At 45.1% G+C, this 25,729-nt stretch overlaps 1 protein-coding gene and 1 long non-coding RNA gene across 13 annotated transcripts in view; one reads left to right on the forward strand and one right to left on the reverse strand.

Moving 5' to 3' along the window:
* The window catches only part of epb41l2 (erythrocyte membrane protein band 4.1 like 2), a 37,961-nt gene extending 16,388 nt beyond the window's left edge, over positions 1–21,573 (reverse strand). For 7 of the 12 annotated variants that reach the window (XM_019859417.1, XM_019859404.1, XM_019859370.1 and 4 more), the window contains exons 1-14: positions 21,397–21,568; positions 11,235–11,457; positions 10,974–11,150; positions 8,964–9,221; positions 7,035–7,139; positions 6,776–6,818; positions 5,973–6,048; positions 4,900–4,996; positions 3,963–4,087; positions 3,801–3,888; positions 2,766–2,918; positions 2,328–2,425; positions 2,067–2,239; positions 245–324 (exon numbers count right to left, since the gene is read on the reverse strand). In XM_019859417.1, coding sequence (XP_019714976.1) covers positions 245–324; positions 2,067–2,239; positions 2,328–2,425; positions 2,766–2,918; positions 3,801–3,888; positions 3,963–4,087; positions 4,900–4,996; positions 5,973–6,048; positions 6,776–6,818; positions 7,035–7,139; positions 8,964–9,221; positions 10,974–11,150; positions 11,235–11,441 — 1,680 coding nt within the window. In that variant the 5' untranslated portion in view covers positions 11,442–11,457; positions 21,397–21,568. Of the gene's footprint in view, positions 1–244; positions 325–2,066; positions 2,240–2,327; positions 2,426–2,765; positions 2,919–3,800; positions 3,889–3,962; positions 4,088–4,899; positions 4,997–5,972; positions 6,049–6,775; positions 6,819–7,034; positions 7,140–8,963; positions 9,222–10,973; positions 11,151–11,234; positions 11,458–14,845; positions 15,141–21,396 lie in introns of those variants that run through there. The other 5 variants (XM_019859431.1, XM_019859395.1, XM_019859388.1 and 2 more) reach the window with 3 other exon arrangements.
* On the forward strand, positions 20,630–25,015 carry LOC109509606 (uncharacterized). Its single transcript, XR_002166978.1, has 3 exons — positions 20,630–21,058; positions 22,456–22,612; positions 24,781–25,015. It is a non-coding gene; the product is annotated as an uncharacterized LOC109509606 (long non-coding RNA).
* Positions 25,016–25,729: the final 714 nt, after the last annotated feature.

Genomic DNA, 25,729 nt, shown 5'->3' on the forward strand with positions numbered 1-25,729 from the left:
AAACAAACGTCCATTACTAATACGGACAATGTATGGCAACCATTGGCTTAGAACATTAGGCCTTATTTGTCTCACTCAAAAGCTCACATACACACAGTCCACCTAATAGAGGATACAACCAAGCAGCAAAATAAAAGAATCGAGTCGACTGTGTGGCAAAGTAGACCCCGGCGACAACAATAACGCACATCTCATTGCGTTTCTTCACGATGAACCCGCTGCGAAAAAAGAAGGGCAAACACACCTTGGAGTCAGAGTGGAGCTCCAGGTGGGGTTCGTGTCCGTTCTCAGTGGTGGAGGCCTCTGTGATGCTGATCATTGGGGCTGAGGAGACAAAACAAGCAGGAGAGTCATACAAATAGTGGCGCGTTAGCATCTTTGTGGGCGGGCACTGAGGAGACATACAACACAGTCAGCTTTCTTAACCGGCTGGATTGATCCTAAGTGAAACGGGTGTTCGTAGGCACTTTGTTTTGTTCTCTGACTGTACACTAGGTGGCCGCCTTGCTATAAAAATACTGTGGAGATGAAAAAGGCGACACTCTGGCCTTTTTATTTTTGCCTTCCAATACCACATATTTAACCCGGTTAGGAACGGACGAAAACCCATTTCGATCTTTTTTTTTTTTTTTTAATCCTCCATCATCCATCCCAAAAATGGCCGTCTGGACCCTTCCGTCCCAGGAACAGAATGCCCATCTCCGCTATTTGCCCCCATGTTGTTTGTTAATATTAGGCATTATTAACCAATTTCAAGTGTTGAAAATGGCTTGAGAAGAAAGCTCTCTTTGACCCTTGAGCTGTCTGAGAAATGTTGTTAAACTCCGCCTCTACACCAGCATTATATAGCCTAAAAAATGAAAGTCGGGATGTTTTTTTTTTTTTTTTTTTTAGACAGTACCAAGTGTAAGCAGTTAGGTATGATACATTTGCACAAGCATGTTTTGCTCCAAATATATGACTGTCATGCTTCGGTGCAGAAGGAAGTGTGTAACCCACAAAAGGTAGGTGCGTCCACATTCATTTACATTCCTGGACACAATAACAAAAGGGCCAGCCTGGTGGCCCAGTGGTTAGCGCGTCAAACACACAGTGCAGAGGTCGTGGGTTCAATTCCAGCTCCGGCCTCCCTGCGTGGAGTTTGCATGTTCTCCCCTGGCCTGCGTGGGTTTTCTCCGGGTACTCCGGTTTCCTCCCACATTCCAAAAACATGCATGGCAGACTGATTGAACACTCTAAATTGTCCCTAGGTGTGAGTGTGAGCGTGGATGGTTGTTCGTCTCTGTATGCTCTGTGATTGGCTGGCAACGGGTTCAGGGTGTCCCCTGCCTACTGCCGGCTGGAATGGGCTCCAGCACCCCCCGCGACCATTGTGAGGTTAAAGCGGATCGGAAAATGAATGAATAACACTCCGCTAGCCCTTTGGCAAACTATTTAGCAAATAACCACACTAGTAAACTACTGAGATGCACTAGTAACACTAACAGGCCCATCCAATAGGCATGTGTCAATGTCCTACCTATCTACATAAATGGCCATACAGCATTGGGGAGAAAAAGTGTGACTAAACAGCATACTACTACAAGGTTCATGTACTTGGAAACTGGCACTCAAACGCGCAATTTGCTTTCCACGCAGTTGTCATGACCCTCAGTTGTTGATGTGATTGTAGTGGATAAGCTTGTCCAGCTGAGGGCGATGTCACACGTGGCTTGGAAAAGCGACAAGTGTGCCCAAACTGTCAAGCCACACATTAAAAAAAAAAAAAAAAAAAAAAAAACAGGTGTGTGATACTTTCCTAAGATAACTGTAACATTGTAGTGAGGTTTTTCCGACCAAATAACGCCATGGCTGTGCAACGTTTGAATCAAAGAGGAATTTGGTATGGTACACTCGATGCTACATTCATTTCCCTGTCGGGGCCCTCAAAACATTCTGCCTTTTCATCTCAGTCTCTGCATGGCAGGAAGCAGCTGCAGCTATTTCCTGTATCTGGTCAGACGGCGAAAAATGTACTCCTGAACACAACCCAGCCTGGATGTCAGCTGTCGGTGTGGGAGTGTTACCTCCATCTAAACTGCGGCTGATGCGTTTCGACGAGGTGCGCTCGAAAGCGGGAGCGGGCCGATCTATGAGGGTGCTGGCCAGGCGGGTTTGGGTCTGCGTGCGTCCGCTGTAACGGAACTTGGAGCCCAGAGTCAAGAAACGCGGAGTGGTGGGCGGCTCTGGGGCGTTCAGCCTGGAAAATAGAAGGGAGGATGATGGAATTGTCGCTCTTGACATTTGTAGAGAGGCTTTTATTGTTGGGGTTTTTTTTTTTCCCCTACCTGAAGAAGCTGTGGTTCTCGACACAGACTTTCCACAGCCGTTTGGCGGAGCGATGATTTTGGAGTTTGAATCCCACGGTGCTCTCAAATTGCTCCGTCTGTCGGAAATAACAAAACACGTGAAAAACGGGGTCAACAAGTGCACAGTGTAATTGCGTTACTCTATTAGAGTGAACGCGGGTGCCGTAGCATCGCTTTTGTTTTGAGCTCAGCACAGCTTCTGAGTGGATGATAAAGATTAGGGGCTGAATCTTGGCTTGTCACATCGATGATGAGAGAGAGAAATGCCGACTCGTTAGAAGTTGCACCTCACATATAAATGGAGTACTTATATGTGTTGAATAAACACATATGTGTCGCAAGACCGCGAAAAGCAGTTCAGGGACTTTCAACTTGAGCCATGCGGTGAATCAGCGCTGCTCGCAGCACCTCACGTACCTCTCCAGGTCTGATCTTGATGTAGAAGTTGTTCCTCTTGTAGGAAATCTTGAGGATCTTGGGCCAAGCAAAGCGATTTATCCGAAGCCGGTCCTTGAAGACCAAGAGTCCGTTGGCGCACACTCCCAGCATGATGTCCACGCCCTCAGAATCCTGCAATGGGACACATTCAAATCACTGTAGACAGCATAACACCTCGGGTGCATGCACTTGCGGCGAACAACAAGGCGCTCGTGTCACAATTGCGCCATATAATTGCTCATATGAACAAATGCGCTCAAGTTCTGACATTAAAAAAAATAATAAAATAAAAGTCAATGTACAGATACCAGTGTACGTACGCTAAACGTAATTTTATTTGCAGCTGTCTCAACACAAACTTAATTAATCAATGGTAACGTGGTTGGCTGGCAGGCGAGCTCGGTGCAAAGCTTTTAAGTCCGAGTCCATCTGGCAATGGTCAGTGGGGTATTGACTTAACACAAGGGGGGAGGGGGTGTAACCTGTTGCTAATGGGGGTTGCAATAAGTAGATAATGGACACACACACGGGTCACACAAACTTGCCAAAGCTCATCGATCCCTCGCTTTGACTACAGAGTCATTTTTCTATCGGTGACCATCGCAACACAATGTCTGCTGCTTTCAAATATTGACAGTGCAATGCTGCAAAAAAATGAAAAATGAAATGCCCCAATCCATGCTGCTCATGGGAGCATGCCCTTTTTATTCGAAGAGCCCCCGCCTCTTTCGCTCGTCCGAGGGTTCATCCGAGCGACTTGCCCTCCATCTCACATCCTCTCCTTTTCTATTTTAAGCCTGCCATCTCCCTCTCTCATGAATACTTTCCTCTCCTCGGTTTTCCGGCACGGACAAATATCATCGCGACACACATGGGAACGTGCCGTCTGATGCCCCCGCTAGCTCAGTGAGGGAGGTGGGCTTTTCCCATGGCCTTCTCGTAAGTGTTTGCACAGCTGAGACACGCACATCAATGAAGAAAACTGTGGGGGGTGAGGGGGGGGGGTCTTTTTACCTTAGCATGGTGCAAGTCCACCCCGTACATGGACAACTTCTTGGCGTTTTCTAGAAACTGTGTGTCGGCCTGTGCTGGTGTCATTCCCCTGAAGGTCAGAGAAATTTAGCAGTCCGTAACCGCGCCTGTGTATCAAACTTGCTTTTCATCAATGGCTCTTACTTGTGGGACTTGTGTAACTCCAAAATCTTCTCTTCCATCTCTTTGCTCTGATTGGGGGCAAAACTCAGCTGGCTGATGTAATCCAGAGGCCGAGGCTGCTCGGGTTCGTAGTCGCCAAATTCCGCCTGTGGAATCAAACACAAAGACCGCAGACCAGTTGAACTGCTGGTCGCTCACACTTACAACCACACTTAAGGCTGGATTTACACTGCAGGAGCGACTGGCCAATTTTCATTTCATGGTATTTTTCCTTTTTTTTTTTTTGTCTCCAATGAACTGATGCTATATCAGAGTTCACCGTTTTAATGGCTTTGACTGTAGTTCTATTTTATATATATCCATCCATCCATTCATTTTCTGATCTGCTTCATCCTCACAAGGGTCACGGGGCGTGGTGGAGCCTATGCCAGCTGTCTTCGGGCAGTAGGTGGGGGGCACCCTGAACTGGTTGCCAGCCAATCACAGGGCACACAGAGATCAACAACCACCCGCGCTCACGACTAGGGACAATTTAGAGTGCTCCAGTAACCTGCTACGCATGTTTTTGGAATGTGGGAGGAAACTGGAGTACAGGGAGAACATGCAAAATCCACACAGGAAGGCCGGAACCGGAACGAGACCCTGCACCTCTGCACTGTGAAGCCGACACGGTAACCACGCTTATTTTATATATATATATATATATATATAAAAAATTATTATTATTATTATGAACTCATTCAGTACCAGCCAATTCTGGACCAAGTCTGAAAAGACGTTTATAAACGTCTTTGGGAGTGAATGAGTTAATACATATTTACAGTGAAAGTTTTTTTCAATATATGTATTTATTGGTAAAATTTATGCTGCTCTGATGCAGGTCCCACTTGCGCCATTTGAAAACAAAACATTGGAAATGTGTCACTCCATCCGCACCGTACGTCTACTTTGACTTTACCTGCAGTGTGTACGAGCCCAGGAGAGCGTGAGTGACAAACGAGCAAGGCAGGCGACCGGATGCCACGTCTTCGCGGAGCTGAAGACATAACAGGTACCTTGACAAGAGAAACACAGTGAGTTAGAGGAGGGAGGAGGCGGGGGAGGCTGTGCCGCCGGAAGGAGGATTAAATGCCGGTTTGCTTTGTTTGCCGTATGATTTTCGGAGTATGACGATTGGTCGGGGTAACCTCGCTGCTAATCCTCCACGCGGCAGTGCCGAAAAGTCAGTTGCGTAACGTTCGCTAAACTTGCGGACAGTGAATTGTTGTTGTGGATGCTGGCTAGCCTTAAGCGGAGGAATTCATTATCCAAATGGAGGTTTGCGAGTGAGTGACAGAATTCAAACACCACAGGAGGAGTCATCGGCGGGAAGCCGGTCCTGGATCCTGGTTACGAGGGGAAAGTCTTTCAAAAAAGGCAATAAAGCGGCATGGGGGACATTTGCTGACATGGACGCTTAAGTGGCAGTCATCCGCTCGCTCGAGTTCTCTTCAGTGGGCAAACACAGTGCTGCTTTAAACTGCTTTAAGGCCTGGAAAAATGCAAGTTCCTGTTAAGTGAATTCAGAGATTTGTTTCAAACTGCATCAGACGTGTTTGATGATCAAAACAGGAAAAGATTGAAAACTATGAAGAACTCACCATTTAAGTTTTGCAGAATTTTGAGGCGTGGCTAAAACAGGCTAGGGACACACCTCAGACCTCCCTCACGATAAAACAATTTTAGCAAACTTAGCTATGCCCACACCCCGAAAACACCTTTCGGATAGTCCAATGGCATACCCTCATTAGAACGCCTCATTGTTGCCCGTGAGTGTGCGCACATCACAGAAAGAGAAAAGTGACCAAGCGAAAATTGGGCGGGGCGGGGCAGTCGGAGTCCACCTTGACAGCCAGCTTGTGGACTTGAGCTTTAGAGCGCCTCAACGTGGGCTGTGAGTGTGCGCGAGTCAGTGTAAACCCCGAACTGTTTTGTTTACAGGAATGCAGATGTCCGATCCATTTTCACGCAGCGTTAATGTTGAGTCTTCACCTTGTGATGTCTTCGGTGAGTAGCGAGGGATCAGGTGGGTAGAACTTGACGTTGAATGCAAACTGCCAGTTGTTACCTAAAGGACAGATGTGAAAGAGTTGAACAGAGAAAAAAAAAACGGGGCACCATTTGTGGAAATGTGAGATTTCTATGTGATCGGGGTCATCTGCGGCTCCATCCATCGAGCCTCCTACCATCTGTGTGGGTGTGTGACTCGGACACGGGAGAGCGAGGCGGGTTTCGAGCGAGGGGCAAAGAGCAGCTTTTAGATGGCGCTAAGCCGCCGGCATCTCTCACGCAAGCATCAACGCAAACAGATAAACACAAATGAAATGCACGGTATTGTATAACGCTCTGCTGGCTTCATCCAATACCAACGTGTAATCGTCAACAAAGGCACAACTGCTGAAAAACATTTCAGCGCAACTGACCAGCGGCTGCTTTCAATCTGTGTTTATGAACTATTTTCCCAATACGGATGAAGTTTCGGGTCAATAAAGCCCGTTTTGACATTTACCGCTCGCTATGCCAATTTTTCGATGCGCTTGAAAAAAAATTTGCAGTTTCCAAAATAATTCAAGGACATATAAAACCTCCGGATTCCGACGGCAGAGTGTTAACTGACTGTAATTAAGCGCGCGACTGTGTCAAACCTTCCATTTTTGCGCCGCCGAGTTTTACACATGGACGCACCCACACACGGCAACATCTGAAACTACACTCGGTGAACCAAAATGGCATGTTTTCTTTTTTATTTTAAGTCTGTAAAGTATATTCTCTTCAAATAAAAAGTGAGAACTCACTGCGGATTTGTCTCTTGATTTCCTTGGTGGGGTCCAACCAGCACTGCGGGCAAAGACAAAAATGTGTGAGACACTTGGAAGTTACACACTGGGCCTAATTGACAAAAATGTGCGCCAAAACGGACGCAAAGTTGCTTGCTCGCGGAAACTGCTGTGACCGTCTTCGCTATTTCTACACGATTTGAGATTTTAATCAATGGGGCCCACCGCGTGGACACTTTGGCGCGTATTTGTGTGTGCACGGCAAGAGGGAAAGCACCTTCTGTTCGTGGTGGTCCATGTACGTCAGACCAAAGTAGTCCTTCTCCAGCAAATTGAGGTGCTCGCACACCTTGAAGAACAGGAATAGACCCTTGGCTCGTTTCTGTCGTAAGAGAGAAGTCAAGAGATAGAGTAAACACTGAAAAAAAAAAGGACCGATTCACTAATGTGAAAAATAGTGACTAATTTAATCGCACCCCAAAAAAAGAAATCAAAACCAAATGAACGTCCACACAAGTCACACTAACCGTAGACCTTTTCAGTTGATATTCTGTGAATTTCTTATTTTGTTAATATCTGGAAATCTGTTCTCCCAAAAAAAAAAAAAAAAAAAAAAAAAAATCAAAATAAGGAAATAAGGACGATAGATTTACCCTCATTATATCGACAACATTTACGACAGGGGTGTTACACTCATTTTTGGTTCCCTTGGAGGCCCGTGATGACTGAAACTCTATAAAGAAGTCAAGAATAACGTTTTATTCAATTAGTGTTAAATAACTGTAATGGCGGATTTGGTGAGAAGAAAATGCTTCCAATATGTCACTGATTTATTCCATCTGAAAATGTGAAATTTTGGTCCAGATTTTAGCAACCTCGTGGAAGTTGTCATCTTTGATTTGCTTTCGCGGGGCCACTTAAAATGATGTGGCGGACCACATCTGGCCCCCCGGGCCTTGACTTTGACACATTTAAGAAGATGGGACACGTTCTGGTATGTGGCGTTTCACTTCCTGTCCGAGCGTCTGCATCAATGCAGCTCTGTCTCCTCAATATGCGCTGCGGGTCGCATTCCATCGAGTGGATCATAAAATCCTCCACACTGAGCAATGACAATGACATTTAGTCACACATCCACAAAAAATTCGCTCACACACACACACACACACACACACACACACACACACACACACACACGCGCGCACACACACACCCGACATAGAGAAGCACACTAAACAGCTCCCTGTCACACAAATGCTGTAGATAGAAGGTCAGACAGAAAGCAAGCGGGTGGAAAAAAAAAAAAAAAGGACAAAGAATGAAATGCTGAAAAAAAAATGTGTGCGTGTTGACTTGAGGGGCTGCATTCCGGAGAGAGAGACTTTCAAGACGGGCAAGCACGGCGTGCGGAAAGTGGAAGCAATCGGGAATTAAAGTTGCCGTTTCTCTTTTGCTTCCAGCAAGAAAACATTTTCGGTACGTTCTTCCATTCGGTCGGGCGAACGCATCTTCAGGTAGGACGGCGGACGGCTTCCCAAACAACTATGTGAGGCCGCTGCTGTACAACATTTGTCGTTTCCTCTCTGGAATGCGTTGGGCATCTTTCTGCCTCTGCCAGCCTGGCCATGCCATTGGCTGTGTGCGAGTGTGTGTGTGTGTGTGTGTTTAGGACAATAGCAGTTGTTGCAGTCTCAGCATTATCTATTGCAGGACAAACCGCCTTGTGTTCAAATGACACTGGCGCACTGGAAAGCATTTTTTTTTTTTTTTATTATTCAAATCTTTGTCTGGCTATTTGGCTCCTGTTTGTGATTAGCATTATAAAGCGCATGTCCACCCTGACGTCATAAGAATGTACCGTCTGTGCTTCGTAGTAAGCCGCAGATGTAGGTAACTAATCTAGCGGGGGGAATTGGGGGGTTCCCCCCTTGTGTCCCCTCACATAATCCGCTAAATGTGTGTGTTTGTGTCTGCGTGCATGAGTGTGTAAGCGGGTGCTTCACACAGCCCACGCGGCAGCATCAAACTCCAGCTTTGAGTCTGGATTTATCTCGCCGACCCCACCCAAACAACGAGAGTGGCTAAAAGAAGTTTTCCAAACTCTTCCCATGCACTTGTGCACCCACACCCGCAACAGATCCTATTCTCGATTGCATCATTGGCGGAGAGACACTCACGTATGACCGACAACAGAAAACAATCCCACCTCCACCTCGCAGGTGAAGTCCGAGCCGTCCAGGAGGGTGACGTGACACACCACCAGCTTCATCCTGCTCTTCCTCACCAAGCGAAGCGGCGACTGGAAAATGGAGGTCTGGCCTTCGGTTCCCTCCGCTCGCTCCTTCACCTCCGCCTCCTCCTTCTGCTGCTGCTGCTTCTCCGGCAGCTCCTCTTGGGCTCCGCCCTCACCTGCGGCTTTGACGCCCTCGACGCTTTTCTCCTCGACTTTCGTTTCCAAGGCAGGCTGGAAAAAAGAAAGATGGTTGAAAGACCCTCTCCGGCTCTTTCTTCTTGCGTGCGCTTCTGGAAAAGTGCAGGGCGGGCGGCTCTTTTTGGCTGGCCGACTGAGGGGCTGATGTCACAGGGTGGGCCTGGGTGGCTCATTGTGACGACTGGACGGAACAGTGAGCAAGAGGGTGGGCTGAGCGACAAATATGCGCGGAGGAGTTCCAAGACTGATTTGACATCTGTGACAAAAAAAAAAAAAAAAAAAAAAGGTTCCCCATGCCTGGTTTGTGGTCAAAAAAACCTCTGCAAAACAAAATTGCTGGCTGACTCTTATGACACCTTCCCCTTTCGTTTGCTCACCGGCGGTTTTGCTTTTGTTTTTTTTTGGGCTTGTGTTTTTTTACGGCGTGGGATGCTGCAAACTGCGGGCCTCGCGCGGCAATAATTACCAGCACTTCAACCAACAGACATGCTTTTTTTCTTTTCTTTTACACTCTAAAGAAGATCATCGGCATTAATCACCAACCCGTTAAATCGACTTTAAACCTTTCAACATGGATCATCAGTCAAAGTGAATGGCCAACAAACTCAACAAATGTCGTTCTCCGATGTGGAGACATTGCATTAAACGGTTTATCACCTTTTCTCTTTTCCTGACTTTGTTGGAGGAACGCCATCTTAGGCAAGAGAGAGGAAGTGGAACAGACTTGCGTCCAAACCACGCACTCTGTAAACAAACCCGATCGTGGCACAGCCCCTGCATCGCGGCCATCGAGACTCGTGACAGGCTTCAGGCAGTACGTCTCCACCCCAAAACAGTATTTAAATGATTTATTTGACCTCTAGAAGTAGACACAGAAGATATCATGTGATTGCAAAAAGCCCATTTTATACGTCAGAAAAGCAAATGACTTCGGTTACACATTCCCAAACTGTAAGCGGAAAAAAAAAAAAAAAAAAACACTTGCATTTTTGGGACCATAAATCACACTTGTTTTGATAATTTGGTTGGTCAGGCAACTTATACTAAAATCCTTACCTAATTCTTTGGGTGGTTGGCAAACTTTTGGTTTATTACCAGCGGTGGCCAAAAGGTGGTGGTATTGTCAAATGACAAAAAGAAAGTAGAAAAAGAAGAAGAAACATGAGAAGAAAAAAAAATTAGTTGTAGTGGACTTTCGATCTTCAGGCGGCATAATGCAGCACGGTTCCCGCAGAGGTAGAAAAGATGCGGAGTTCGACAACAACTCTCAGACTGACTGAGTTCTTCGCAAGTTATTTTCAACATTTTAAATGGATTAATAACGCGCGAAAAGCCATCCATCCATTTTCTGAGCCGCTCATCCTCACAAGGGTCGGGGGGGCTGGAGCCTATCCCAGCCGTCTTCGGGCAGTAGGCGAGGGACACCTGAACTGGTTGCCAGCCAATTGCAGGGCGCACACAGACGAACAACTGTCCACGCTCACACTCACTCCGAGGGACAATTTTGAGTGTTTAGTCAGCCTGCCACGCGTGTTTTTGGAATGTGGGAGGAAACCGGATTACCCAGAGAAAACCCACGCAGGCCCGGGGAGAACATGCAAACTCCACACAGGAACGCCGGAGCCGGGATCGAATCCACGACCTCTGCACTGAGGTCGACGCGCTAACCACTGGATTACCGGGTCGCCCAGCAACAGTATTGATTTTGAAAAAATATGAACGTGACCAAATTTGGACATAAGCGCTTTCTGCCTCACGATCACGATATGCAAGCCATCAAGTTACCTCCGTGTCTGCGCTAGCGTTGGAATGGGACTCGGTTTCCTTTTCTTCTACTTGCTCCTGGACCGGACTACTGAGCGCCTCGTTCTCTTCCACTTCCTCTGGGTGTCCATTCACTTCTGGGACCTCCTCCTGGTTGCTTGCCTCCTCTGGTGACGGCACCTCCTTGGTCGGGGAGGTCTGGACAAACCATGGTGTTTATTTGGAAGTTCCAAACAGCAGGGCTGGGTAATAGTATGACGGGAGCAATCCGTGTGGATGTACCTGGCTTTGAGATTTCTGCTTCTTAAACCATGTGGGAAGGTAGCGCGATATCCCCTTGCCCTCTTTCTCCTTCTGCCTCTCCGCCTCTCCCTCGGTGGCGGCCACTTCCTGACTCTCGCTGGTGTCCTTCTCCGATTGGCTGAGCCGGGCGGGTGATTTCTCCGCCTTCTCCTTCACCTCCGTCTCCGAGCCTGCCTCTGTTGTCATGGCGACACGTCACGACCTGCCCGGGGGCAGAATTGGTTGATGAGGATAGATGATGTAATAATGTTGAACATAAAGTCATCATGCTGATAATTAAATCGATCCAATGAATTTGTAGACGCAGCATATATGTGCATGCGTATCCCTTTTATTGACAGTATGCTTTCGCGACTCGAAGATCATTATATTCGTCAGTACAGTACAGCTGAGATTTCATTGAAAAAAATATATTTTTATAAGTATGCAGTTCATTCCACCATATTGTCAAAAAAAAAAAAAAACATCTCAGTGATGTAGTTAGTAGTCCACACCACTGAGAGTAGTTTTAAGGTATCAGCATGCATTTTTTACCGCGCCCCATCTCAGATTTGAATTTGCAGAAAATCATCTTTTATAAATGAGCCCCCCCACATTGCAGCCGAATGCTTTCAGGCCTATTCGTCTCTTTTCACTGAGTCACGAAGGCATTCAAGTAACATGGGGAGAAAATACAGTCAGAAACATTTGGCTTTGGAAAGAACTCAACCTTTGGCTCACGTCACAACCACTTCCACATTAAATTGGAATTGTTGCGTAAGCATAACACAGCAAATTCCTGAAAATTCAACCTCCTGGGTTTTTTTTGTTTTTTTTTCTTCTTAACCCCGCTGCTGCGGCTAACGCAACCACACTTATCAACCGAAATATCTCTGGCGGTGCTGTCTTGTGACACATTTGGACAGTCCGTCCACAAGCTCGCTGTTCTTAAAAGCTGTGTAAGAGGGCACAGAAGGGCTAAATGTGATGATAAGCAGACAGCGGCTGGCAGTGAATGAGTGCGCCTGGAGGGTAGGTAACGCTATTAATGATGGCCACAGATTGAACCAGGAGCAGATTATTTCTATTTCCATTATTTCCCATTGCAAGGCGAGGGCAGGGAGGGGGCGAGGGGGCATGGAACGTCACGGAACGGATTGTGTTTGACTTGCACTGCATGATTATGCGTGTGCGTGACCATGTGTACAAACAAACGGCTTCGGGCCGAGGATTAAAACGTGATTCATTTCCGATTAAGGCATTGTCATCGCCCAGTGTCCTTTCAAAGTGTTCTCTAAATCTTAACGAGCGCACACGGCTTTCAGAACTCTCCTTTGTCACCTTCCTGCCATCTTGACCGTCTTTTTTTTTTTTTTTTTTCCCCTGCCAGCGCAGCAGCATCAATGTGAAGCAGTGGGGAGGACACGGGAATAAAAATAGAACAGGTCTCCTTACGCACGGTCAGCTCATGAAGGGAGGGGAAGATGGATGGATGGATGGATGGATGGATGGATGGATGGAGAAGGGAGGCGCGTGTACTATAAGTGCCTGCATGTGCAAGCCTGCTGTTGATAAGGGGGGCAGAAGATAAATAATGTAGATGCGTCCAAGAAGATAGTTAACAGTTTCACTTCAACTAGGCCTGAACCATTTTGAAGCACAATCGAGATTGCTCCTCCCGCCCCCCACCACTCAATATTGCGATTGGGATGTTTTTTTTTTCCAACATCTTCTTCCCATGTATGATTTTTAACAAACGTGAGCAATAAATGAATCTGGGCAGCCCGATGGTTGACTGGTGGAGTTTGTATCTTCTCCCCATGCCTGTGTGGGTTTTCTCCGGGTATTCCAGTTTCCTCCCACATTCCCAAAAACATGCATGGCAGGTTATTGGAACATTCTATATTGTCCCTAGGTGTGAGTGTGGGTGTTTGTTTGTCTATGTGTGCCCTGTGATTGGCTGGCAACCGGTTCAGGGTGTCCCCCGCCTACTGCCCGAAGACGGCAGGGATAGGCTCCAGCACCCTCCGCGACCCTTGTGACGATGAGCGGCTCAGAAAATGGATGGATGGATTGATGATCGAACGATATGTTTTTTTTTTCAGGGCCAATGCCATTCACGACATGGACTATTCGGAATCGTGTAGGCCAGGGGTGTCAAACTCATTTTTTGTCGCGGGCCACTTTGGAGTTACGTCTTCCCTCAGAGGGCCGGTGCAAAATCTCAACGTCATTTATTACCCATTCCAATTTAACATTTTGGTACAGATTTCAGCAAGAATCATGATAGTTAAAACACGATTTGCTCCCGCGGGCCACATAAAATGATGTGGTGAGGGGCCGGATCTGGCCCCCGGGCCTTGACTTTGACACCGGTGATGTAGGCCGATAACCAATATTTAGAGCCGATATGAATTTACGACCCCTGCATACTCGCAGTTCAGCATCGGTGTGCGTCTTTGTTTTTGCAAGATGTCGTCGTTCGCGGCCATTTTACTGCTGGACTAATTTTAAAAGAGCGGCGACCTTGTTCCACCCTCTCGTAATTTTGTTGCTCTCTCTCTCTTTCTCTCTGGGTGCCTCTTTCTCTTTTTTTCCCCCAGCTGCACTCATCTCCCTGTGCTCACAATCCCTCTCTTCCGGGCTCTCTTTTCAGTCCCCATCCAATGGGTCCCTCGCATTATCTTGCCCCCCGTTCCGGGTTCACTCATCTTCCCACAGTCTGTATAAACAATGGCGGTGACACTATTACGGCCTCTCGGCATACACGCAACGCATGGACATGCGGAGTGTTTTATGGCGGGAGATTGCGATCTGAGCAGGGCGAGCAGACCGCAAAGTTTGTACGCGGATGGTGACGGCATCTGTTTGAGTGAGAACGAGCTGGCAATTTCACAGCCAATTCGCACTGTTAATGGAGGCTCAATGTGCAAAGTGAAAAAAAAAAAAACAAAACATGGTGCCGCAAATCTCGTAAGACCTCGCAAGGTGTTGAGAAGAGGTCAGCTATCATAAGATCATTTTATAGTTTTTCTTAAGTACGTTTTAAAATATTTATTTTGCTTGATCCTTTCACTGCCAGCCGTTTCCAAAGCAGAGGTCCACATATTCCCAGATGGTTTTTGAGCATTCTAAAGGAGCTTTTAAAATTCACAGAATATTGCGTGCTCTGACAAAGTAAGCACCAAAACAATGAGTAGACTCACTCCTTTTGCCGGCAAACAGAAAAGCTTGTTGCTATCTTTTTTCGTTCTTATGTGAGAAGCATTAACACCGGTTTCCGACCCAAAAGCGGAAAAAATGAGTTTGTGTTTGTGACACCTCAAACTATAAAACAACAAAAGTGACGTTAATGGCTTTTTTTTTTTTTTTTTAACATGAAGATTGTCATTTACATTTTAAAAAATGTGCATGAGCTGAGGCGCGTGTTAAGGTACGCTTCTTCTTACACTTGCATGCCAGTGAAGAATTTCGAAACATCGGACATCATTGAACCCCAAATTAACGATGGTTCCGGATACCAGAGCTTCAATGTAGCAGCTTGACTAAATCACCACCGTTTAACGACAAAACATTCTTCAAAAAGAGCTACGGTCCTCACGCATGCTTACCTACTGTTGCTTTTCTTTCCCCTTGTAAGCAAGCTCCTGTCCTCCTTTTAGCCTCTTGCCTTTCCCCCCCCCCCGCGCCCCACTTCTTTTTTTGTCTTTTTTTGTTTTGCTCGCTTTCTAAAAGCGCTTCTTATTCCTCCCTGCAGTCTTGTCTACTTTGGTCTCCCACCTACAAAGCTGTCAGTGCCATTTTCCTCTCCCTCATCCCGTCGGCTCTCCCGCGGAGCTGAGCGCCTGCCTCCCGCGGGACTTTCACCCGCGGAAACGAGGGCAGAAAATGACGAGAGAGAGAGAGAGAGAGAGAGAGAGAGAGAGAGAGAGAGAGAGAGAGAGAGAGGAGGGGAGTCAGAGAGAGGCGAAAAGGGGGGAGGGAGAGAGAGAGAGAGAGCAAGAGAGTGAGCATGTCTTCTAATAGACTGTCACTTCAGCTCCAATGCGCCTATTCCAGTTTGCAGTTCAGTTAAGGGAGTGTTTTCCCCAATTTAGCTTTTTCACTTGTTTACTAATCAGCATTAGAAGACAGGTACCGGTTTTTGACCAAAAAGCGGAAAAAATATATATTTTTGTGGGGGAGGGAAATAACATGTAAAGCAAAATACAGCACCGATTAATGCATTTTTTTTTTGCTTTTTTTTTAAAGCAGCAAAACAAGCCTGAGGACGGAAGAGCTTTTGATGAGACAATTATTGATTTTTATTTATTATTTAAAAACGCCTTCAGCAACGCTGACTCACCTCATGGCTTGACGAAACGTACAAACACCAACAGTTTGATATTCAAAAGTTCGAACTAAGATCACCTTTAAAGTGTATTTTGGTTGAGCAAGGGATGGATTTTTTTTAGGCGGATGTGGATATTCTAATATTTGGCAGCGAAACCTCCGATTAAGTTAAAAAAATATAAAGAATAAAATGACTTACTTTCTGGTCCCTGAAATATATGAACTACAGGCAGAACAGTTGACAGTTTCACAATACTTTGTCCTTTAGCATTTTTTTTCCCATTTTGCAACAGAAAGAAAAATCTGCAAAAATTGGTGCTTTTTTTTTTTGCCAATTCTTTTTTGAGGGCAATGTTTGAATGTCACTCTCTTTGTCTTGTGTTGTAATGTGTTAATGTGTTAAGAATAATAATAAGAAGAAGAAGAACGAATCGGCCGGCTAATTTTAGGTGCATCCTGAAATCTCACCCAAATATCATTCACTTTTTTGGTTTTGTGGTTTACGTACAAATATTCAGACATTTTCACTACGATACATACACTTGCCAAAACTGCGGAGTTTTCAAAAAGGTATTTCACTCACGAAAAATAAACACCGCGATTACAAGAATGAGCCATTCTTACCACTGATGTCTCTCAGACAATAAGGCCAGCCCCCAAACATGCTTACAGACCCACCCACTCACATACTTACAACTTTTCGACTGTCTGTCTGGATTTAAGGGGTCGTCGGCATGGCGATGACTGCCTGAACCCTCAGATGTACAATTTTATGGGAAACGTAAACTAGAGCGGGGCCGTGACAAAGACGTCAAGACTGCTTTCATTTGTGGCCTCCCCCGCCCCAGTTATTTGGCTCCGCATGTGTGACAAAATCCAATAAAGACAGGTATAGAAAAAGCCGACCCGTCCCTTTGCGTCCACGCATGCGGCAGTGTCGGGGCCGAAAGGGAGGACGGGTCACCACGGCAACAGCATTCATGGACACTAAGCATAAATCCCCATGGAGACAAGAGATTACTGCAGAAAAAATAAAGATTATTGAGCAGGCGTACAAGTGACAAAAGAGATTATGGTCATGCCTAAACCTCCGTTTCAGAGCAGATTTTACAGCCGGCTGATGTTACACACCGGAACCTACAGGAAGTGCTCCTTCCCTTTCTTTATGCCTTTTTTTTGTTTTTATGATCCAAAACTGAGGTCTGCCAACACTCAAATCCTCAACTGCAGATAAAACAACCTGGAGGGATCATCCTCAAAACCATCACTCATTCAATCCATGAACAATTTGTCTTACATTGAATGTATTTGCACTGTAAAAAAGTTGATCATCTCGCACACATGCTGGCCAGTGTGAAAACACGGCCGGTCCTGCCACACTGCGCACTGATTCTCAAATTGAGGATTACACAAGGGGATAATCTGTGAGTGTATGTTTCCGTCTGTCGGCGTGTCCTGTCCGTCAGTCCCTTCGGGCCTGCATCTCTTTCTGTCGCATGCGCTGGTCACTTTGTTCCTCAACAACATTCATTCCGAACAAGAATTCAAAGATCATATCTTGCCGTGAATTTGCAATCGGGTAATTAGATGTAGCGGCAGCTCACTGAGAAATGTGTAAGTGTTGAAACGATGTCAGCCTCCACTCACGTTTGCCCAAATCTCTCTTTGGATGTGTGAGTGAGAAGAATGGCTGGGCTCATATGTGCCATTGTTGCCCGCTAAACTCTCCCATTCAGCGATTAGTGAGGTGAGGCGCGAGCACCGTCTGTGAGAACGTGCGAGTGAGCCGGGGATGGGCGGAACCCGCGAGGGGGAGATGAAGGGAGTTTCGCTGCGCGCGCCAGAGGAACTGAAGAACAAATATTAGCTGCTAGGAAAAACTCGTGATGAAACCGCAAACAGTAGACGACACACAAGAGTCTCCAGTCGGTAACTCCTGGGTGTGGCGTCGCTATGGAGACCTACATCCCATAGAAGGTGGTGGCAACAAGTGCCAAATAACGGACTTGGCTGGCGGACAGAGAAGGGAAACAAGATACAGGTGGAGGACAAGACAATCCTCCATTTCAAGCTGAAACTGAAAGCTTGGAAATGACTACGAAAACTACTACACGACATGACATACTAGTGAGAGGCCATGCTAGGCCTGGGCGGTTAGCGGTTTCAAGTGTGAGGAAAGCGTGCTCGTATTAGCCATCACGCTGAGATAAATTCAAGCTAACGTTGAGGAAAGCGTGCTTGTATTAGCCACCACGTTGAGATAAATTCAAGCTAACGTTGCTAAATTACTTATGGAAATGAACTTTTACAACCGTCTACCAGAGTGTGCGTGTCCAAGATTTTTTATGGAAATATTATGGACCCGCTGCCGAGGCCGATGACTAGCTAACAAGCTAACTAGCATGGCTAACGTCAGTCGGCTTCGACTCTGACGTGACTTTACAAAGCAGAGAAGAGCATAGAAGTTAACTACTCATTCTCTTGAATTACGGTTGTGATACATTTTCATTTTGTGATAAATATTGACTTCTTTTCTTTTGGCTTTTACGAATCAATTTTTAAAAAAAAGTTGTTACTTCCACACACGTTTTCAAAAATACACACACAAGCGCAACAACACCCTTGCTCACATTTTCCACACCTAATGCCGACATTAAAACACGACGAATAAAGCGGGAGACAAATACGCTTATCCATCCGCGCAGTCAGTGTGCGTTCAAACCAGTGCACAATATTACCACTTGTCTCGCGTCCCTCCCCATCAAGTGGCCTTTCAAAGCACGACGAGGGCTGCATCTCGCTGTGACCTCTTGTTCAGTCCCTCTCTGTGAGAATGTGACCCGATGCTGATTAATCTGTTTTTAACCATGTTTGGACCTCTGCCAAAGCCACAGGCCCACTCTCTCTTTTTTTTTTCTTTTTTTCTGGTATTCATTCCATCGTTGCCTCCAGTCAGACACTCGCTGGAGGAAGTCAGTTTGCTCTCTTCTAAAGTGGTCTGTTGTTGGGTTTAATAGAGCTATTCAACGAGCAAACAATTACACCCTACTAATCCTTGTGGTTTAAAAAGAAAAAAAAAACCACTTAAAAGGGTGTAAGCCACAGTCCGCCCCACATATCGGTTTTATTGACTCTGCTTTTGCCATCAATCTGAACCTCTTCCCTTTGCCCCATTCCTTCCCACGTGTTTTTTATAGCTCCATCACTTGACGCCCCCTCTACTTGTCTCCGTGGAGGTGGAAACGAAATGAACATTGCATTACGGCGTCCTTTCATCCGCACCTCTCTGATCTTGCCTTGTCCGATTTGGATTCCCGCAGTGCCCGTCGGCGCGGAAGGCTTTGAAAGGGCCGCCGAGCGGTCACAGCCCCACCGCTTAACCTCACAATATGTCCACTTCGCCGGAGATGACAGAGTTTACTTGCGATTTCGAAGTACAAAAGCAACAAGGCATAAAAACATACCTTTTAAAGTTTTCGCGTGGGCTAGATATTCACGAGGTAAACTTGCAATTGCTCTGGCTCTTTTGTGACGACCATGGAACCACAACCAGAAAGTCAGCCATTATGGTGTGATGCAGCCATTTTGGGCATATTGCAAGACTTTTCTTTTTTTTTTTGTATTTTGATGAAATCTCAGGATGGAATTAATCAAAATGGGCCACAATCAGAAGCAGACATCCAAGGGTCCGAGGGTCCAATTGTCACCGCTTGCAGATGTAATGCCTGGAATTGCTTATGAAATGCCACGAAACGACAGTCAGGAATGTCACACCGAGCTTTGTGTGACTCAATGTGTTCCCGTTGAACCCATGGGGTCAAACACACACACACACACACACACACACACACACACACACACACACACACACACACACACACACACCAAGGATGTTCCCATAGCCTTTTCCGAATGGTTAAGCAATATCTGTCACTCTCTCCTTCCATATAACAGCTACCATCTCACTTCCTGCCTCCCTGACATCCCTTTGCACTTCCTCGCCTTCGCTATTTTCGTCTTCCTCGTTTCTCCGAAACTCACCCCTCTCCTGATGGTGGAGGCTAGTACTAGCCAAACGCAAAACTTAATAAACACCAGGGTACCACTTACTGGTTGGTCATTATTACCGATAGTATCCCTGGAATATTGTTTAAAAAAACGCAAACACTTGTTTCAAGCGAAAGCTCCTTTTAATGAGCGGAGGAATCTCTCGGCAGAGCTAGCAATTAAGGACTCTCATTAGCGAGTGAGACAGAGCCGCCACTGTTCCGTTAACATGACAGTTATAGATGAACTATACACGCACGCACGCACGCACACACACACACACACATTAGCGAGTGGGACAGAGCCGCCACTGTTCCGTGAACATGACAGTTATAGATGAACTATACACACACGCACACGCACACACACACACAATGAGGCTGTGAGATGAGTCATCCTGATCGCTTTTTCTGCATGTGACCGACACACACGTAAACAACACAACAGGTGAAACGGTACATGCGTCGATTTTTGACATTGTCACCATTTTTTTGTAAATGTGAAAGAATCCACACGAGGAAAAAAAATACCCACGAAAGATTGTTTATAAATGTTTTTAAACAGTAGACTTCTGAATATTCGCAGGTGGCAGAAAAATGCCGCTTGCCTGAACTGAAATGAAAATCTTGCTGTTGCCCTTCAAAAAGGACAGAGCGGCACAGCCACAAATGCTTGACTTGTTTCATGTCTCCTCCTCCTCAATGACAAAGCCACATTGCCGACCTGCAGCCTCCTTCATGTTCAAACCAGCAGGAAAAGGCACCAGGCTACTTTGTGTTGCGTTGCTTAGCAACCAATGCTGCGTCACCATCATCCCTACCTCGCAGGCGGTGCCTCAAAAACCAAGTACAGTGTCTAAGTGACTTTCGTGTTAGGCATTGAACTCAAAACGTGTTTGGTTATGAATTAGAGAAGGGTTAGGATTAGCAATCATGACAAGAGTTAAATAATTTTAAAAAACTAGAATGTGGGAGTCTTGAAGCATTGTCAGAATTTTAAAAAACTAGAATGTGGGAGTCTTGAAGCAGGGTTTTATAAAATGCTTTATACTTTTTTTTAATATTGCACAACTATTTTTTGGTCTTAACACCTGTGATGTCTTTTGATTTTCCCGTTTAAGAGGACAGCGCACACAAGTTAGGGAATTCAGAACTTCATTTCCCACATGCCCTTGCGATCATACACGTTCAGCACGGCGAGGAACCTTAAAACAGCTTCGGGCCAAAAGTCTACAGCTATTCCATAAACAGGAAAGACTCCACACACATGCTTAGAAGTGAAAAAGTATTAAAAAAATAATTCGTTTTAAAACGCAAAAGCTCCAATAACGACAGACTTATCTACGGCTTGTCCCGAAAGCGGGACGGATGAATGGTCCCTGCAGACACTGGGGGAGTTACAGAGGCGGATGTTTGACGACACGAGAGAGGGGCCGACAGCCAGCGGTAACGCAACCGACATGTCCAAGCGTAACGCAACAGGGGAAACATAGTTGAAAAATAGCCCTTTTAACCAATGTTACGGCGACATGGGCACGAAATATTACCGTCGATGCTAGTAAGCACGTTTCAGCGTGGGTAGTTGAGGTGAGCACGATAGAAAGCCCACCCCCTTAAAAAAAAACCCACTAAATCATAAATAATTCTAAATCATTAGTAACGTTTGAACGATTGCTAAAGCATGTAGCGTGCTTACAGATGCTGCATAAACACCCAAGACCGTTTCATTGAGTCGACGGTGACTCATCACGTGATTTAAATGGGAGCCCAAAAACAAACAATACCTTTTTTTAAATCCCAGTTGAAATATATGTAGACCGTCCAAATGAGTCCTGACCTCTCGGCGTGTCTCCCCCCTCAATAATTAATTCCAGTATTGCGAGCCTCCTTCAAACAAAAATCTCCAGCGGACGAGTCCTCAGTCCTCACAGAAAATCTGGCTCAGGCGCAGAGACAAGGCGTGTCAATCATCCTCAAGTCCCGCCTTATTGTGAAAAAAATGGCCCGTTTCTCTTCGCCATTTGTCGAAGTGGGTGACTGTTTTGGGTTCTACGACGTGATTGGTCAATCACATTGGAGGGAGCGTTGAACGCGGATGTGGAGTTGCGAATGTGGCGCTCTAGCACCCTCTAACGGGGGTGATTAGTCACTACAACGTGTTGACGAGTATTGCACAACATAGCCTACTGATCCTCGGTTTACAACGACGACGTGCAGCAAGACGATTTTTTTTAAGTCAGAAGGCGTCGTTGTCTGTCACAACGTCCCAGTAGTAAATAATTGCACTTTTTAGGAAAAAAATACACACACAATTACAACCGACATCTACTGATCCTCGGTTTACGACGACGACGTACAGCAAGACATTTTTTTAAAGTCAGAAGGCGTCGTTGTCTGTCACAACGTCCCAGTAGTAAATAATTGCACTTTTTAGGAAAAAAATACACACACAGTTACAACCGACCAAGGAAGTCAACCATACTGTTACGGATGGATGGTAGTTAATTTTGTGACTTAATCTGTTGCAGCCCCACGAAAAAAACATTTGGTTTTAAATGTCTAAATTTATATTACTATTGAAACAAATATAATGAAAGAGAACGTGAAGAAATAAACTGGATTTTACATTGTAATGACTGTATAAACTGAGCACTGTATGAGTCTGTTGTCTGTGGTGTGTCTTTAAGGGGCGTGGTCTATTACATTTGGTTTTAAATGTCTAACATTATAATGACTATTGAAACAAATATAATGAAAGAGAACGTTAAGAAATAAACTGGATTTTACGCTGTAATGACTGTATAAACACTGTATGATTCTTTTGTCTGTGGTGTGTCTTTAAGGGGCGTGGTCTAGTGAGCAGTGGCGTCCAAGATGGGTGCGGGACAGGGCGGCATCCACCTCAGGGGGTGCATCCACAGCCCCACCATCGCAGGAAAAAAATTCAAAAGCCAACAAAATGTCTCACTGGGCAACACAAACGCATGTTGGCAAATTTTGGTAATTGTACCATCAAAAGGCCGAGCATCACCTTTTTTTTTTGTTTGTTTCTGTGTGTGTGTGTGTGTGTGTGTGTGTGTGTGTGTGTGTGCGTGTGTCCCTTCTTCCTCTCTCACTCACGTACCTCACATGTACCCACATCCAGATTACAGGAGCTCATGTAATTGGCTTATAGTGGAAGGCAAGTTTACATCCACGAAAGATGAGAAAACAAACAAATAAAAAGACTATGTCACTATTACCAGTATAAGAAAATGCATTTGATCAGCCGCAATGAAGAACTGCAATCATTTTCCACATTTATCGTATTAGACATATAAAAACAACAATTTCTTTTTTTTTTTTTCTTGGAGTGAACTCACCATTTGTCGAGCAGCATGGATCCAATAAGAGTACACATGCAAGCATAAGGGAGAGAAAGGGACAGAAAATCAGACATCAGTAGGTTTAAATGTAAAAAACAAAAAGTGACTCGGGTCCAATGTTTGGTGTGAAATGCAGGTTTAGCAATTACGTTTTGGGTCTAGAGTTAAGTGCTTAGGAATTGGTTAGCGATTGGAGTTGTTAGGATCTCTGATGAAGCACAAAAAGCTACATTTGTTTACCAACGCTCCACTTGGTGCACATTTGAGTTCTCAAATAGACACACGCTGCGGTGACTCCTAAAATATATAGACGTCAGCAAATTATACCCCTGGGGCTTTTTTACTATTTCTCGACAAAACATACCTGCTTGTCAGAGATCCCACACAGCAAAAATAGTTCCCACACAGAGATTAAGACCCAGCACCTTAGAAACTTGACTTGATCTGAGGGCAGACCAACCCACCTCTTGTCCTTTTTGATCGGCCCGTACGACAACACCCGGGGCATTCGGTAAAATGACAAGGTTTCTACTGCAATCGACACCCAAACTTCTCCCTCCGAGCCAGGGAAGCTCCCTCCAGTCATGCAGGCACCAGATCAAGACGGCGCATTTTCTCTCGAAGGGGGATTAACGTTGTGTTCTCCTGCGGGGCATTACCCGGACGCTGCCATCTGGACAGCCAAACATCGGCCAGTCTCGTCCGAGTACAGCCATCTCTAGAGGAACGGGCGTTTGCCGCTTGGCCCTCCTCTGAGGAATTTGGTTCTTTTGGAAGGCTTTAAAAGGCCGTAAATGTGACAACAAACAGAATGGATTGGCTTAAGATGGATGATGCGCTGATGATGCTGAGACATTCTGGTGCCTCAAGCTGCCAGTTTGCACGAAAGAGGCTGTTCGGTGGGGATTTTACTCAGCTCACTCCACAATAAGTAGTAATTTGGCAGATAGTGAACAATTCCTCAAAAATGAGGGTCAAACTAAACATAAAACAAAGAGAATTACATGTTGTCTTTTAAAAACATCCAAACAGCTTTGATACATAGCTCCTGTTAGTTTAACATCTAATACAATAGGCCATTGTTGGCCTAACCATTGGCATCTATAGTTGTGGTATTATAACCCTTTAAGCAACTTCTGCTTGAACACAAACTGTGGAGCAACACATATAGACAGATAATACTCCACAACAATCACTCTTTACCCTAGAAAATAGGGGGACGACGTCAACCAAATTGAGCATCGGAAGTCATGACAAGGACCCGATAGATATGGATTTTTTTTAAGATGATGCCTAGTCCGTTACGTGGTAGAATTAATCGACCGATTAGTTAAGAAAACGGGGGGAAGTTGAGCTACTCGTCTTAAAATGAATGTCATTCTCAAATCGTTAATGCCATCATTTTGTGTAATCCCTTCAATTAAATCTGAAAATCTACACTTCAATCACACATTGATTGTTGAATTTTTTTTCCAGATCTCATTGTGATGGATTTAAAATTGCAAAAATCTTAAATCGTTGTTTTACCTGCCAACAGGTGCACCAGCGATGACTGTGGAGTACCTTGCAGGGTGTTTTCTGTGTGTGTGTGTGTGTGTGTGTGTGTGTGTGTGTGTGTGTGTGTGTGTGTGTGTGTGTGTGTCTGTGAGTGCGTGTGTGGGTGTGTGTCTTTGTGTATGTGTGTGTTTGTGTGTGTGGAACAAGATGCTGTACAAATACAATAACACTGCTGTTTTCCGCAGCGCGCACCTGTTTGCTCAAGGTCAAGTTGAGTACCGTCTCACGCCTTTTTTGTGTGTGCAGGTAACTCTAGACGTGAGTATCAGGTGACGCGTAAGACTGAAGAAGGCAAAAAATGCAAAGAAAAGAAAAACACCCATTAATGTAAAGACAGACAAATACAGCGTAGTAAAAAACCTTGAAAGTCTCATTTTATATAACTGGTGATTTTTAAATTAATTCAAATATGGCAGGGTTGTGAATAACACTCTTTTGTGTGGTGTGTCAAAGTCAGAAGACATTTATTTTCACATTACAGGGATTTTAATTCAGAAATTATGAAGCAATTCCGAAAAACCTTGAAAATGATTAATGAATTTCTATAATATGAGTTTCACTTTTAAATGAAATTATTCGTTTTATTTTTTCTACAATTGTGGTTTTCGACGTGCGGAAATAATATCGACACCGTTACAGTATTTAGACATTTACACACTGGCCACTAGATGGCAGCAGTGACTAATTGCAGATCGAGCTCCTCCAGGCGCCCAAATCGAACTTTTGTCATGTTGTGTAGATTTACTTCTTATATATTAAATTGCGTCCATACAAGCCTCTGGTTTGCATGTTTTCCCCCCCTTTACCTCCAAGGAGTTTGCGATAATTTATAATGTGAGCACTTGGAAGACAACATCGACCCAAATTGGACCATAAAAATATTTGATTTTTAAAATTTTGTACGGGGAAAAGTCATTTTAAACAAATGCTAGTAATGTTTCAACACACAAGTCTCCATTTGGACATCTGTGTAGGTGCAAAACTAGTTTAAAAAGGAAGGATTTGCTTTTACCACAATGTCAAGAGTGGAGTTGGAGATGACGACATAAAAACTGTTACGTGTTGAGTATTTTAGCAGTTCCCCCTTTTTTTTTTCCCAAGGCAACTTTTCACATCAGGTTTCACTTCGGAAACAGCGTAACACAGCCACTTCCTCCATTTGGAGTGCTAAAGTAAAAGTAAAATTCAAGTTACG

This window comes from Hippocampus comes, unplaced genomic scaffold (genome assembly GCF_001891065.2).
Source record: "Hippocampus comes isolate QL1 unplaced genomic scaffold, H_comes_QL1_v1.1 scaffold164, whole genome shotgun sequence".
NCBI lineage: Eukaryota > Metazoa > Chordata > Actinopteri > Syngnathiformes > Syngnathidae > Hippocampus > Hippocampus comes.